Below are 16,630 nucleotides of genomic sequence, written 5' to 3' on the forward strand. Positions count from 1 at the left end.
TGCGGGCCGGCCGGCGCTGAGGCGGGCCGGGGGCTTGCCTGCGAGCGGGTCCCCCCGCGGGAGAGCAGCGCGGCGTGGCTGGGGAGGGGGTGACAGCGGTGCGAGGCAGCCCTCGGCTGCAGGCGCTTCTCGCCCGGGTGTTCGACAATGATGCGAAGGCAGCTGGAAAGAGGCAAAGCTTGAGAAGTTACCTCTCTCACACACGTGTTATCGCAGATCCCAAACCCGAATCCCTGCTGGCTGCTTGACCAGCGGTAGCCGCATATCGCATATGTTTTACCCTATTGAGGAATGACAGCAGCTGAGTCCTGTCCTTCCCAACTATGATCTTTCAGCCTGCATGCCCAAGAAGATTGTGCTGTACAAGTCTATAAGATTTCCATATTTTTGCACTGAAATCAAGGACAGTCACTCTGCATTTGGGGGAAAAAAAAGATAAAGAATAGCTACACTAAGTACCTTGCTAACAAAGTTAACCTAAGTATACCTTTCTCCTATGTGAGATTCTGAGACTGGCTGCAGGAGGGTATTGAGGATTTTACTGTATATTGATTGTATCAAGATTTTGAGCCAGTTGTGTTTTCTTTAGTGAAGTGCGAGTTTGATTTTGTCTGCGCATTGATAAGAAATAAATATAGCTGGAAGATTTCATTAAGATTTATGTTCCTAAAGAAAATAATGCTGCAAGATTAGACAGAAGAAATAGTAGTGCTTTTTGAGGTCATCGTTGATATTCTTTTTTTTATGAGYTTGTTACCAAAACAGGAAGCTGTTGTTCAATACAGGTTATTGTGCTTGAGAAACTCTTTATCACTGAGCAAGGGTGGATCATACCTCTTCCCAAGATAACAACTTTTTGGAACCTCCAGTAGGTTAGTAAGTRAAAAACCCTGACCTAGATATTATTAGGATAGGACTGTATTATTTATACATAGTGCCATCTGTGGAGAAAATTCCAGGGCTGTATTAGAAAGTGTTTTGAAATAGCTACGTTCCTTGGGGAGGGAGGGGGATTGGATGTTTTTACATTTTTATTTCGGAAAGAGTAGAAAAGGCTGAGCATTCCTTGTTGGTAGAACAGCTCTTCAACTTTTCCTGTATATGGAAATGTGCTGCTACTGCATGTTGGCAAGTACGAAGGCAAGATCGTGGAAAAAGCAATTTGCAGACATGTTTTGCTTACATTAACACATGGAATCTCAAATCATGGCTGTCCAAGGTCAAAGGTAACTCAGATTATGTCAACATTCTCACATTAATTAAAAATAATTAATTATTTTGCTTAGCACTGCATATATTTAATAGCTTAGTTTGCTCTGCAGAATATGATTATTAGAAGAATCATGAAATCCRTGTCAGTTAAAATTATGAACTGGACTTAAAGCTCATATAGCTGGAAGTTACAATTGAAGTATACTTCAAATGCGATTGTAGGTCACATTTCTTTAATACAGCAGTGCTTGATTTCTTCACAAAAAAATAAAAAAAGTCTTTGCACCTATTTGCATTGGTTGAGGTGCTGTATCATCTCTACTTTAGGATTCTGCATTTCCAGTATGTTTGTTATACTAGTGGTGTGATAGTAATTGCTAAACTCAGTTAGAACTTACTCATCTTTCATTCACTCCTGAGTTTCTATTGGATTGCCATTCATTTCCTGTTTGCCTCCAAATTCCTACCTTGCCCTGAAGTCTCCACCCTCTGCTAACATGGCCATACTTGGGTATGTTGTAATTTCGGGCTAGAATGGGTGTGGATGTCTTGGAATGACATCACAGAGATTTTTTCTTTGTAAATGTATATGTAGAGGTAAAAAGATTTTGATCCATCAGCCAAGAATAAATTGCTGTGAAATTTAGTGGAATATATGGAAGGAAAAAGGAATTGGCAGATCTAAGTTGTATGTTTTGAACTATGCACGTTTTAATTATTACAGGTGACCTTGAGCTGTTATAGTGTTATCTTCCATCCATTTATGCTGCTCTTGATTCGTATGGGACGTAGAATATGATACGAGATTTTAAACCGGTTTGTAATTGCTGGCCGGTGCATCTCCAGTTGCAGATTTCAGGGCTGTATTTTTAAATGCTGTTATAAGTTAAGAAAAAAATGGGTATCCAACTTTCCTTTTCTTTTTTTAATAAATTAAAATATTTACAAACTAGACTAATTTAGCTTGTTCTCTTAGTGTTTGAATCTCTTGGGGAAGAAAACAGCTATAAAGCAGTTAAGTGCCAGTATTAAYGTGAAGAAATTAGTAATTAATTAATAATGTTAGTAATTTTCCCTAGGATATATGTAAATGATTTTATCAAACAATATGTCTGCAGATTATGGTTGTGTATTAACGTTCTGGACATGTCAATTTAATCTTCTGTCATATTAAGAAAGAAAGATTTTATTGTAGTGCTGCCTGTGAGCCTTAATACGTGTCAGAGATTTGAGTCATTTCACTGAGATTTGTACCTAAATGGATTTTTAAAAGTATTCTGTTTTCACAGTAAAATTAATAGCTTTGTTAGACTTGAAGAGAACCTGACTGTCACCTCTGAGGATATACTAAGAAGCGATAGGGTATGACTTTTAGTTTAGTTTATTTTTATATATAATTACAATTAGCTATAGTAAGCAGAACAGTTACAATTCATCTGCCTACTAAAGTTAGCAGGGCATATGGCGAAGGCAGCTTTTTAGCGCTCTTACGTAGTTACTGAGAAAGCTGTCATCTTCTGTGTATAAGTTGTAATAATGGACTGAAACAACTTTGGCAAATGTTGAAGACTTTTTTTTTAATACTTAATCTGATTTTAAAATGTTTGTTTTCACTTTTACATCTTCCAGCTTTTTCAATTTTTAAAACATAGGAATAACTCTTAATTCGGAATGTCTCTACATCAGTTTTTACTAGAGCCAATCACCTGCCATGCRTGGAACAGAGATCGTACTCGTAAGTAATGGATTAATTTTAATTTTTTTTCCCCCTTTGTTGTATTCTATTTGCTRTCAGTCCATGATCTTGTAATGTTCTGGATCATGTTTAAAGAGGTATGGTCAAGTGTATCATGCTGCATGCTAAATGCTCTGTTTATAATCCAAAATCTTCTAAATCTGCAGTTTTCTAAATCCATTACTGAAACTGTGGTAGTGAATTGAATGAATGAATGCAGTCTTATCAGCGTTTCAGAAGGTTTTTTCTGTTGGTCTGAATCTACATGGAAGTATGACCAAGTTCTTACTCWTTTTGCCTTCCTCCTTTCCCCCACCACAAAGTCCACCCTTTTTTTTAATACCCTAATTCTCTGCTAAAGCTTGGATTGTTATATTCGAAATATATTGTCTTTCTGTGTGACTGTATCATAGCCATGTTATGACAGTAATTATTTGACGTTATCCTGGGGTGTTGTCCTCTGATTTACAAAACACATGTAATACTTGGAAATTTGAGGCTAGAGTATAGAATATTTTGAAAAGTCTTTCCCAATAAAGCATTTGGTATTAAAAAGCCTTCTTTGCTATTAGATTGTTTGTTGTCTCCCTCCAGAGATTGCCATTAGCCCTAATAATCATGAAGTCCACATCTATAAGAAGAGTGGGAACCAGTGGGTAAAAGCCCATGAGCTAAARGAACATAACGGACACATTACAGGTAAGAGAAGAATATATGGTGCCAGACATGACTAAGGACATTCTTTACCTTTGGCAGCCCCCTTCTTCCCTGAGCCCGAGTATCCAAACAGGAAATCTGCAAGTGTCAAGTAAATAGATCTTTTCATAGGCTGGCATACTCACTTTATGGAGAGCTTTACAGCATTTTCCTGAACTGTGTGCAGCAAACATCAGAAAGAAAAAGATATATTTGGGCCTTTCTTTGGTTATCTTTTATTTATTTTTCATCCATATTAACATAATGAGAATCAATTTTCTGTCTTATCGAGTAATCCAGCTGTATCACAAGCTCTCCTGGTGAAACGTGCTGCTCTAATTCAAATGCTGGTATTAATCCTCATCAAGTATATAACTATTGTGTTGCTTTCTGGTTTTTGATGGCAATAAGTAACTTTTTTTAACAACTGTGTAAGTACTTCATTTCACCAACTTTATCAATGCATCTCTTTGCTATAGTACTTTGGCTATAGGTTAATAAGTATTTAAAGTTGCCATAGCTGCTGAGAGAAGCARTCCTTCCCTTCCTCTGTGCTGATGCAGAAGAGTATTTGTGTAGCGTTCTCAGTGAGCAGAAAGAATGGGGGTTACCTTTCAAACACAGATGCATGAGAAAAGCCTTAAGAACTGACTTTGCTAGGTGAAAAGGAAGTAAGCAAAAAATCTTTACTAAAATTCTGCTGAAGAGGTGAATAGCTTCTATACCTGTGTTTTATTTTTTTTTTTGGCAAAACAGAAATACTACAGAAAGTTAACTTCCTTTTCAAACTGAACTTTTTAATTCACATCCAATATAATATCCTTCGTTGCTAACAACCTACAGTTTTACGCTGTTCTTCCAGTTTGTATTTTCAGAAACCTGTGCTGCTGCTGAAGTTATACATCATAGAAGTCAGTGAGGAGATGTTAGAGGCAGTGATGTTTAGCAGCTTGATGGTGCAATGATGGGACTTTTAGTAGACTTTTTAGAAATGTGAGTGTAGAAACCTCTTCCACGTTTAAATAGTAATCTTTAAGCTTTGACATTAATACCCTATCTAAAAAAATACTGCTGTTCGGTTCTGATACATCTACCCTTCCAGTCTCGTTCAGGTTCAGGAGGAGACAATGTGGGTTATACTTCACATTTTAACACTTTTTCCAATGCAGGTGGCTGGAAATCTGTTTTTCGAGGAAAGTGTAGTTCTAGGGTAAAATTCCACTTAGATGAGTCTTGAAATGGTCAATCTTGGACTTGAAACATGTGAGTATATATTACTGCAGACCCAGAATATCTGTAGATCCAGAATGAAAATGTAAGAGCTATCAGGATGAGTCACAAGGTGTTATATTTAAAATGGAATTATCCTGTGGTAGTCTTTCAATTTGCTATTTTTTCCTTGGTGATATTTTTATAAGGGCTTTATTCTCTAAAGAAATGAAAGTAATTAATATAAGCACTTTCCCAAACCAGCAATATCCTTTTTTCTGTTCTCAACTCAGTAATGGGCAGAAGCATCTGCCCGATGGGAGTATGCAGGAACTTTAGGTAATTTATCTGGTTCTTACTGTCAGAGAGCACAGCTGTTTATGCTCTTTTGTGAAGAGTCACTGGGATTGAATTTACAAATGACGTGCCATTCCCCAAAGGCTTGTCTCTGCACTTTTCTTGTACCTATTGGCAATAGAGAAAAGCCAAATATTCATGACTTTGGAAAAGACCCATCTCTGCTTCCTTGCATAGCATATACCTTTGGAATACTAAATGCTGTGTTCATCTTCAAAAGAAGACTTAGGCTGTGGTTAGACTACTGAGACAGACTGATCAAACCATTCACTGCCTCCAACAGAAGTGGTTTTGCTGCTGCCCCTCTAGCTTCCGATCACAAAGGACAAAGTCCTTTGTTTTGCCTTCCTGTGTCTTGATTCTGAGACTTGCAGCAAGCTGCTTCAATTCACTAACTGTAGAATGTTATTCACTCTTTTTGCTGGGTTAGTTTTCTGCTGAGTTGAAAAGCTGAGCTGGCTCACCRTGAAGTCAGAGCAGCACTGCTGCTGGTGCAAGGGAGGTGATGGGAAAGAGGTTAAAAGAGGCAGGATTCCCGCTTTCAAAAGCAGTRCTAGATTGACTCATGTAATTGTTTTCAGGCTACCAGATTCCTGAAAATTGGAATTTTGAAGTATAAGCCTATTTTGAAATAGAGTGCATATGAACTGTATGGTACAAATTGGTACAAATTGTTTCTGTATATTTTGTCMTTTTTTCCATTTATGTGCTTCAGGGAATACAGTTACAACAAACAGTTGAAATATAATTTCATGGCAGGAGAATTAAGGATTGCACACTGCAAAGGGGGATGCTAAAGAAAAGATGAAAAGTAACGCTCCCATGAACCTTTCCAGTTGAAAATATTTTCATTGCATAGGAAATGAAAGAAGTGATGGCAGGTTTATCAGAGACTGTCTTACAGTGATCCTTTACATTTGTTATTTTTGCTTGGTAAACTTTTTTATTTTTTGTGGCACGGCTTCAGTAGTCATTGAATACATGGAAAGGTTCTATCAGTACATAGAGACCGATAAATTCTAACCAGAAAAACCACTATTATCTAAACTTTTAGACCATGACTGTGGTCTGGCAGCAAATATGTTAGAGATTTGTGCATGCTTTGAGAATTGCTATGTTTTTGCTATTGAAACAGGGACCTCTTCCAGAAGTCAGTAATTGAAAGGAGAGTGCTGACAGAGGAATCTTAGCCAGTCTGCAGAGCTCCACCTGTTGGTCAGCTTTCAGAGCTGTCTTCCTTAGTAGACAAATCCTGTTTGGATTTGGGATCTGCAATTTTGATGAAAGCGAGAGAGAGAAACTAATATCTGTAATAACTTAAAATAGTGTCTGTAGAATAAGTGACCCAAGGGAATACTATTGTAACATTAACTATCTCTGTGGTAGAAAACTGTGAAGATTGTCTCTAATTTTGGCTTGTTGTAGGGCAAACAACATAAAGGGAAAAGATTATTAATGTGAGGTTTAAATTGCAGGTATTGACTGGGCTCCCAAAAGTGATCGCATTGTAACTTGTGGTGCGGACCGTAATGCCTATGTCTGGAGTCAGAAAGATGGCGTGTGGAAGCCAACCCTCGTGATTCTGAGGATTAATCGTGCAGCCACCTTTGTGAAATGGTCTCCCTTGGAGAATAAATTCGCTGTAGGAAGTGGAGCCAGACTTATATCTGTGTGCTACTTTGAATCTGAAAATGATTGGTGAGCTGTTTGAATTTGATTTCCATTTATATCTTTAAGATTTGCTTGGGAAAGCTAAAGCCTGGAGTTTAGTGGTGGTACCTAGTTTACTATTTTACTAATTCTTGAAGTCTTCAGAATATTGAGAGGGCTAGGTTGCATCAGTTCTATCATGGACTTCCTACATCCTTTGGAAAAGATTCATTGTTTTAATTCTGTACTCTTGTGTGCTGCTCCCCCCCCCCCGCAAAGAGCCTTGGACTTGGTCTGTTTTCAGGTTATATACATGTCAGCATGAATGTGTTCTAATTGGCTGCCATAAACACATTTTGCTTTTCTAAAAGTGCCAAGAAATTCTCTAGACCAGAAATTTCTCTGCCACAAGTGTATAGTTGAAAAAAAACAAATATTTCCTTCCCCCTAGTTGAATGAAGAAACTGTGACTCCAGTCTTCCATATCCATTATTTTGGACCATTTCTTGTCATTAAAGAATTCAAGTYTGTCAGTTATCTCCAGGATGGTCCATTTAGCAGATGTTGAAGCTTGTTACCTACCTGCTCCATATTCTGTCCATACATTCTTATTAGAGTTTATAGATTTCAGATAGGACTATTAGAAATATTTCTTATTAACATTTTTTCTCATTGGAATCTAAACTTAATACTTTTGATTTTAGTGAAGTCATCATTGGAGATGCTTTTACTGTCATCTGTTAATTAAATCAGTATGTTAAGTAGCAATTATTTTGGATTGCATAAACATGCATAAAAACACGGGTTTCTCTGCCTACCATTCTGTATGTAGTCTTCCATGTGGAGATGGTAAACAAGAAGACCATCTGTAAAATTCATTCTAAAGATTGTCTTGAACTTGTTGCTTTCTAAAATATTTGGTTGTTAACATTTTCTCCACTTCACTTGTCTGCAGAAGAATCGAACTCCCATATGTTGGAGACAGACAATTTTAAYGTGATCCTTTTACGTGTCCCTTAAACTGCTTGTTCATGGTAGAAGTAAATCCAAAGAAAAAGTTCCATCAGCTCAAAGGCCATCTAGTGAATAACAGATTTCATTACTCTTTTGTAAACTATTCTAACAAACTATATCTAGTGAGACACGTTTAGGCTCAGTTAGCTTATGTTGATGTATTCAACATCAGGAACACTCTTCGCTGTGCTTTAAATAATCAGGATAAGTAAACTGGTCATATTATTAGTGGTTTACATGTTTCTTTGGGGGGTTTATAATTACTGTATAATCAATGTAAAGACTAGAAGAGTCGGTAAGTAACAGAGACCACTGTAAAGTTCAGTGGAGGGAGTTGGAGAGGAAATATACTTAGTGGTCTAAGAAAACAGTGCTTCTTAGTTCCATATCGCAATTGATGATGAGCTCCTGTTCATAGGATGTAAGGAACCAGACAATTACTACACCAAATTCATGTTAATGAGTTCAGTCTGATATATTATAAAAATTGGCTAGAAAAGGGATAGGATTCAAATGAAGATATGTAGATATATATTCAACAAGAGTTTGTTTATACTGTTTAAAATTTTAAACTATAGATGGGAATCTGCACTCTTTCAAATTACTTTAGACAGTTAAGTATATGAAAGAGTTGAGCATAATGCAAGTTTTCTTACAAAACTGACATGTTCAGTCATTGACTAGGGTATTTTTTCCTTCATTTTCTTCTTTCTTTTTTCTTTTTTTCCCTAGGACATATTTCATGCTTTGAGGGACTCTAGTGAAATATTTTTCTATWCATTTTACTTCTTTTTTATTCAGGTGGGTGAGCAAGCACATTAAAAAGCCCATTCGTTCCACTGTCCTTAGCCTGGACTGGCACCCAAACAATGTTTTGCTGGCTGCTGGATCCTGTGACTTCAAGTGCAGGTAAGAGAAAATAAAGCATCTGTAAATSAATTTGGATTGCTAGTTCAAATTAGTCAGTAACACAAGTGTGTTAATCATACATGTGCCATCAGAATGGAAGACAGCTCATCACATACTAATGCTGTTACTAAAATACCCAGCTTAAGAGACTTTGCCTTCGGTGCCACTGCGTGCAGACTTGAACTACTAACATTTCTCTGCTGAGGAATCCATATGAATTTAGTAAAATCGTAGGTTGCTTTACTAGCAATGCACTGGAATACTACTAATATACTAAGTGCTCAGATCTACTTAGGCCAAATTAAACTAACAAGTGCTATTTTGTAGAAAAGCACCATTGCTAGTTAGTTTGAATTTAAAAAGCAATATCATAATGCTAGTTCCAAAGTCAGAGTAACTCAGCACTTCCAGAATGTATCTCACCTTCTTCCTTCTGAGCCACTTGTTTTCTCTCCTTCGCCTGTGCTAGCCTTAACATTCCTGCAGCTATTTGATAAGCAAGKTCAAGGAATTGATCCACCTGAAGCTCAGCATAACAAAATAGTACTATTTTTAAAAGAACGTTAAGAAAAAGACTGGCATAAGCAGACTGGCATTTGAGATAGACAGAGTATTCTGACAAGCTGATTATGAAATTACAGTGTAAAGRATAGGTCCTACAAGTTGCTCTGTGTTGAGCACTTGGGTTCCCTTCGATGAGGTTTGCATGAGGAACTGTCTGCAGCATGGTTGACCTTTATTCATATTTTACTGAATCACTGGCACCTTGAATAATAAGGAAAGATGCTTTTTTTTTTTTAAGCAGAATTTTCCTTTATATAATAGGGTAATTTTAAGCTTCAAAGAGTGTACTAAAAATGACTAAGAAGAAGTGGGAGGGAAAGATGGGACCAACTATTATATTCCTTATTTCAGAAYGAAAGCTATACAACTAATGTCTCGATCCTTTGATACCTTTATATCTAAGAAGAGTTTTAAAACTGAAACAGAACAAGARGAGGAGGATTGTCTCCATTCTGTGCCTTATCTACATTTCTAATCAGATAAACTATACATATTCACTTCGTATTCCTAAAATGTGCTGTAAAAAATTCTCATTCATCTTCCAAAACCAACATCTTTTCGCATGTCAACTTAGGTCAGCTGATATATGGATCTGTTACTTCAGATTTTCAGCTCTTCTGTCTTAGAGTTTTTTCCAGTGCTTGTTATGTGCATTGGATCCCTGATTATCTCTCCTTTCCTCTTTTCATTGAGAAGTCAGGTGTGAATCATTTTCTTTTTTTTTTTTTTTTTTTTTTTTTTTTTTTGTTTTAAGAAAATCCAGATGCAGTTGAATCGATTTCCTCCATGTGTTTTCTAGAAGACTTGCTTTGTCTTGTGTTTCCCATCAGAAAACTCATTCTGACCTGCATCTCATTTCTCTTAAAATGATGTATATTCAAAAATGGATTTTGGTAAAACAGTTGGAAAACTTCCTGCTCTTGTTTAAAACTGTACTTTAGGATGAATCATTTAATAATCTTGCCTCTTTTATCACAGAAATCGCACAGAAACATTAAAGGAAGAAAGGAAAATTAATGGAGATGGGTACTGTTTTTATGATTAGATTGCTTCCCCAAACCCACGAAGAATCTTCTCTTTGCTAAAGATGAACGAAGAGCTTTAGAATTCCATTCTAGGAAATGTTCAGTTGTGTATTAAAGATAATAAAGGTAGCTGGGCCTGAAGTATGCATCTGTTCTAGATGGTTCTGAAGAAAATTATGAAATGGATTGGCCAAAGCCACTGGCAGCTAATACGCAGCTAAGTGGGAGACATTTTGGARAAAGAATGGAGGGCAGAAGAGATTCCAGGTTGATAGGTATTCAGCAGAGTTTTTTTGGTGGCTGGCCTAGATGAGCTCCTCTTCCATTTGTCTTTAGAATAAAATATATATATATATGTATGTATATATCTTAACAGCACCACGTAGATGAGAATTTTATATTTTTGCTGGGACATGTTGCTGTGGGGATAAAAGTCATTCTCCAATATTCTTTGAAGGCTGGGACCTTCAAACCAAGATGGTTTTGGTTTTAAAATAGAAGGAGATTTTAGTAAGTGAAAATACTTTTCTTTTTTCTTTTTTTTCTTTTTTTTTAATATGTATGTATATACACCAACAGTTATCTTCTAGGTCTCTCACTACTTAGAAACTGTTTTCTTCTGCCTAGTGTCAAAGGCTGTTGCTTTAAATGTCTCATCCTATTTCCACAGATTGAGAACCATCTTTTCAGATGGTCCTTTAAAATTAAGTTTGTTGAAGGATTATCATTAAATTATAATTAAACTGATATGGCTAACTATAAATTCATACTTACTCTTTGAAAATCTGTACCTAGTATAGCTGCAGTAGAACCTTTCTTCTTCCAAGTGATCACCTTTATTTGAATAAACTGAATATAAGTATCTTTTTGAAGAGCATGCTGCACATGTAAGGAGGAAGGAGAGTAACATTTGCTTTAACTCAGTATAAAATAATTCTTTGTGTTTTACTGTAATCATGAATGTCAGATCACTGCTTTTCTTTTATATTGAAATGTTTCTCTGGTAGTAGTATGGTGTAACTCACTTGCTACTCCTGTTCAATGGACTCTTATCCTATGCTTGTGACGTCCCAGTAACTTCCATGGTAACAGTCAAGAATACCATATTGTGGCATGTCTGAATCATGCAGAAAGAATTTGGTGAAAGGGGGAGGCTTTCTATTTAAACATACCTCAAAAATTGTAGTGCTGGGAAAAAAAGCTGTAAAAACATTGTAGTATTTCAGGTTTTTGAGGCATTCTTTCAGTAATGAGCCAGAATAAGGTGGCACAGAGCCTCTTTGGCATTTAAATATCAGTTCTCTTTCTCTGAAATCCTACTAAAAGGTGAATGTTCTTAAAACATGGGTAATTTTGTAGGTGTTTGTATTAGCTGCTAATTATATATTGTAACTYTTGATTTTTCTCTAACTGAAGAATTAGCTCTGAGGGTCATTAGCACTGCAGAAGGATGAAAGGGAGATCTTAGCACAGTGGAAAATGCAAGTACAATACATATTTTTATGCCACCTTCTGGAAAAAAGGAGAGAGAATCAGAATATAACACTTATGAGAAACCTATATTCATTGCACCCTTTGTACTGTAGCTTTCTCTCTGTATACTAAAGTTTCCTAGCCAGTAGTGGCTTGTTGTTTAAAAAATACTGTAGTGGTAGAATTTTGGTAGAATTGGGATGTATCTAGTTGCTTCCGGTGTGAAATACGCAACTCCCAGGAGTTTTTTCTGTCTATGTTCATGCAGAAATCTTTCATTTGCAGGGTTTTTTCTGCTTACATTAAGGAAGTCGATGAAAAACCAGCCAGTACACCATGGGGCTCCAAGATGCCTTTTGGACAGCTGATGTCAGAATTTGGCGGTGCTGGAAGCGGCGGATGGGTGCATAGTGTCAGTTTTTCTGCTAGCGGTAACCGCCTAGCTTGGGTCAGTCATGATAGTACAGTGTCAGTTGCTGATGCATCAAAAAATATGATGTGAGTATGCTCTTTTTGTTAGTTATTAGCAAACAACTCTTTTTGTTAGTTATTAGCTTAGTTTGAGAAACTTAGATTATGTAATACAAATTTCTTACAAGGATTGTTCTGTGAAGGTACAGTCATTTGCTTTGAAAGTAAAAAATGTGGTGTGCTCTGGTGGCTGGGGAACCAGTATTTCCTCATAAATAGATCCAAGAGACTAGGTGAAACATGTCCACTCYGTAACTACCAATACTCTGTCCCGACCAGGGATCTGGAAAATAAGTTGCTCATTTTATGAAATTTCAGTTCTGTCCTTTGGCCTTAAGGCACCGTTGTTGCAAGGTTTTAACTTACCTCCTCAAATTCAACAACATATTTTATTAGCCGTGAATCCAACTGCTCTTCTTTATCCTAGTAACTTTTCAGTCTCCATGACTTTCTAACCAAGAAGGAAGAGATTCCACGTACATTTTAATAGCAGAAATCTCTTGCTGTTCATCCAGGCATTGCTGTACTTARTTTTGAATTATGACTCTGATGGCAAAAGTTGTATAAATAGCTGGCTAGGAATATTGTTAAGTATAAAGTGATTTAGAAATCTAGTAAATTTTTAGCCTTTCAGTTAATTCTTATTTATTATAAAATCACAAAAGTTAACTTATTTAACRTGCAGGTTTTTTCCTCCTAAAGAGATGACATTAAGTGCTAAAACTTCAGGTGTTTTATGTTATAAATGAAATTAATAGTTTCATCAGCGCTTTCTATTTCAGTATTCTTTTTAAAGTGTTGCTATTGTTTATACRTAGAATGCTAGATGATTTCAGCATTTCACTTGAAAAACTTCATGTTTCATATAGAACTTTCAGGACAGTGATTAGGTTAAAAAATCCTTTATTACAAATTACAATCTTCTGACGTTCTGGTGTCACTTCAGGACAACAACAAAGCTACACTGACTTATTTTCCAATAATCCATGTCTGGAAACAGTATCTTTTATGTTCTATTGGAGCCAAAGATGAGAGGTTTCAATTAAATCCTTTAACAAATGTTCTTGTGTTCAGGGTTTCGCAGCTGAAAACAGAGTTCCTCCCACTTCTGAGTGTGTCATTTGTCTCTGAGAACAGCATGGTGGCAGCTGTAAGTGTCTATTATTTTCTCCTTGTAGAGTGTTACAGTATTTTGGAGAGGGAGAAGTGGCATACATTGTGAAGTTGGTAGTAGAAACTTCTTCAATAGTGTCAGCCTTTGCATTTCTGCAATTAAAGGTATTAGAAAGAAACTCTCCTTATAATTAGATGCTTATATTTCTTGACATGCTTTCCTGATGTCTGGTTGCAGGGTCACGACTGCTGCCCAATGCTCTTTAACTGTGATGACCGTGGCTTGCTGACCTTCATTTCCAAACTAGACATTCCAAAACAGAGCATCCAGCGCAATATTTCTGCCATGGAACGCTTCCGAAACATGGATAAAAGAGCCACTACAGAAGACCGTAACACTACTTTGGAGACACTGCACCAAAACAGTATAACGTGAGTGTCTCAGAASTCAAAATGAGGGGAAGGAGTTTTCTTTCAAGCTCCTTTGGGAACTTGAATTTGCCATATCAACTATCAATTTCTGGGCCTTGCATGGAAGCTGGTAAAATTAATCATTAACACTGCGTGCAGGCAATCTCTGCTTGCTTGTGTTTATTGAGTTCAGTAACTTGTATACAGCCTATCTTATCAAATATGTAGTTCGCCAAAGGTTGATAACATGACAAAATCCAGTCAGCAGACTTCACCTGAAACAAGAATGTTTCCGTGTGTGTGTGTGTGTGTGTGTGTTTGTGTGTGTGTGTATCTCGAAAGGAATGATTCAGGTTAATTGAATAAAATAATGAATTTAAAAGAAGTGCATGAGCCCAGAAGATGCTAGCATTTCTGCAGCAATTTGCTTTTATCCAGGGAAATACTTAGACTACAGCCATCATACACTAAAAGAGCTTTCGGCATCCTTTGCTTTGTTTACTTTTCTGAAGCACTGTACCAAAAATCTRGTATAGATATGCTATATTCATGTCTCTCTTTGGGAGAGTGGGAGTTGAATTCTATCCAAATTTCYCTTCTTTCTGGCTCTCTGGAATGGGCGTCTGTCTTAAAGCTATCACTCTRTTTTCAGCCAAGTGTCTATTTATGAGATAGACAAACGAGATTGTCGTAAATTCTGCACCACTGGCATTGATGGAGCAATGACCATCTGGGATTTCAAGGTATGTTTTTACTACCATGTTTGCACAAACTGTATGTGGTAGTGTTTGTAATCTCTTGCATCTGTTGCTGGGGCTCAGCCCTAATGCAAGTTGTATTAGCACTAGGAAATATGGACTGGGATATTCAGGGCCACTAACAAACTCCATAAGGAAGACAGAACTAAGATTTAGCATAAATACAGATATACTTTGCTTAGTAGATGGTCATAATCCAGACTTATTTTTTTTAATTGGATCACTTATGTTSCTGTAGGAATCCTGATAATTCTTTTCTTTTCTGACCTCTACYGTAGCCACAGTCAGGTTAGAATGATCATTGGCGCAAGAAGATCTCTTCTGCTCCTACCTGTTTGCACTCACTGTCTTTCTGAAAAGCAGGGTCATGCACTCAATTAATTTATTGGAATAGTAAGAACTTACCTAAACCAATTAGGAAGTACAGTAAGCACTATATTGAAAATCCTAGATGAGATTCAAGCAAGCACTCAAGTGCTTGCTTTGTTGGGACTGGCCAACAGAGGTCTCTGCTCACCTGCCCAAGCTTTTGGTTACAGTTCTACACAAGCTTTTAGGAAAAATTTTGTCTGTATTCCAGTAATGCCTGAAAGCTAGGTAGGGACAGATGCTAAGGAACTGAGATTATAAACTGATTTAGTGCAGTTTCTGAGGGAAGGAGAGGGAACTCATTGGCCTGTATATGCAGGAGTTTGGAATGAATAATCATAATGGTTTCTAGCCCTTGGATACAAGTCTAATCTCAACTACCCTCTTTGTTTTGCACCTCTTTTAATGTCCACCTTTACACAGAATTGTCCAAAATAGGATACTGTAGCAGTTTGTGACTAAGATTTTCTCTCTTTCAAGACCTTAGAGTCCTCTATTCAAGGTCTACGAATCATGTGAAGTTGGATTTCCGTGATCTAGCAGGACAAACTGCTTGACAGAATGCAGCTCCCACATCTGCACAGACTCGAAAAGGGAGGAGGAAGGCAGAGTATTTGGAAACACTGAGAAAATACAGCTTGACAGATTTTCTTTTGAATCTAAATTTGGTGAATTGTGTTGGTTTCGAAATCAGCTGTGATTGTTCTTTTTTTTTTTTTTTTTTTTTTTTTTTTTTTTTTTTTTTCATTCCATTCTTTACCAAAGCTGCTCCTTAAGTAGTTTATTGCAGGAAGTTATGAATCACTAACTTAAAAGGGGAATTTTATGTAAATTGTCTGCTAGAAATAATAATAATAATAATAATAATAAAAAAGGAAAAACAGATTCTTTTGTGTTTTGATTCTTATTAACTGATTGAAAAAAAGAAGGGGTATTATGGGAAGAAAAGCAAGTAAAGAGGGTGAAATACCCTGACATGATTTTCTGGCCTCAAAAGGGGAAGAGTTCATCTTAACTGAAAGTTTCTTAAAAGTTCACAAATGAAGATGAACCAGCTAGACTTCTTTTAGGGAAATTACTGCCTTGAAGAATGTGGTAATTTTGGACAACGCATGATTTTTGTCCTACTACCTCCTAATTCTGTCTCTCTGGCATTGAATCCAGTAATCTAGTAATAATAGCAAATTAAACCAAGTATCTTTTTCATTCAGTTTAGTGGGTCATAGTTCTCTGAAGGCAAATAACCGGAATTATTTGTAGTTAGCTTTTATGATTTGTACAAAGACTTCTCACTGTGCAGTGCGTAGGATAAAGAATGGAAGAGTGCATGCAAAACACGAGGCAAAAATCTGCTGAGCCAAATCTTAGGAGGATAAATTAAAAATAAATTGCCTGTTAAGTGCATGTGGTCACACAGGCCTGCAGATTGTATTAGAGCTGAGTGCTCTGCATATAAAACTGTTTATAATGACCAGGAAGAAATTGGCTGCTTCTACTGGTATGAATAGCACGCAATAGCTGCTGTACAGATCCTTTGTCTCCAGGTGGCTGTATCTTTTGAAGTTTAGTTCTGAGCTGTGGTAACTCACTGAGGCACTTACACATGACTTACTATTCAGATGGTCCCATTAAGATAACTGTATTGCTGCCTTGAGGTTTGATCC

The 16,630-nt window shown here is 36.8% G+C and overlaps 1 protein-coding gene across 2 annotated transcripts; it reads left to right on the forward strand.

Moving 5' to 3' along the window:
• Window positions 1-756: 756 nt before the first annotated feature.
• ARPC1A (actin related protein 2/3 complex subunit 1A) lies at window positions 757-15,851 on the forward strand. Of its 2 annotated transcripts, none has more exons than XM_085309362.1 (10): window positions 757-872; window positions 2,842-2,947; window positions 3,542-3,646; window positions 6,685-6,907; window positions 8,675-8,782; window positions 12,130-12,342; window positions 13,390-13,465; window positions 13,667-13,860; window positions 14,492-14,582; window positions 15,447-15,851. In XM_085309362.1, exons 2-10 carry the CDS (start codon window positions 2,884-2,886, stop codon window positions 15,483-15,485), a joined length of 1,113 nt encoding a protein of 370 aa, XP_085165488.1. In that variant the 5' UTR covers window positions 757-872; window positions 2,842-2,883; the 3' UTR covers window positions 15,486-15,851. The 2 variants fall into 2 exon arrangements, with proteins under 2 accessions (XP_085165488.1, XP_085165487.1); XM_085309361.1 differs by lacking the exon at window positions 757-872 and adding an exon at window positions 959-1,226.
• Window positions 15,852-16,630: the final 779 nt, after the last annotated feature.

Source organism: Rhea americana, unplaced genomic scaffold, assembly GCF_003343005.1.
Source record: "Rhea americana isolate MKP2758 unplaced genomic scaffold, rheAme1 scaffold_297, whole genome shotgun sequence".
NCBI classification, from domain to species: Eukaryota; Metazoa; Chordata; class Aves; order Rheiformes; family Rheidae; genus Rhea; species Rhea americana.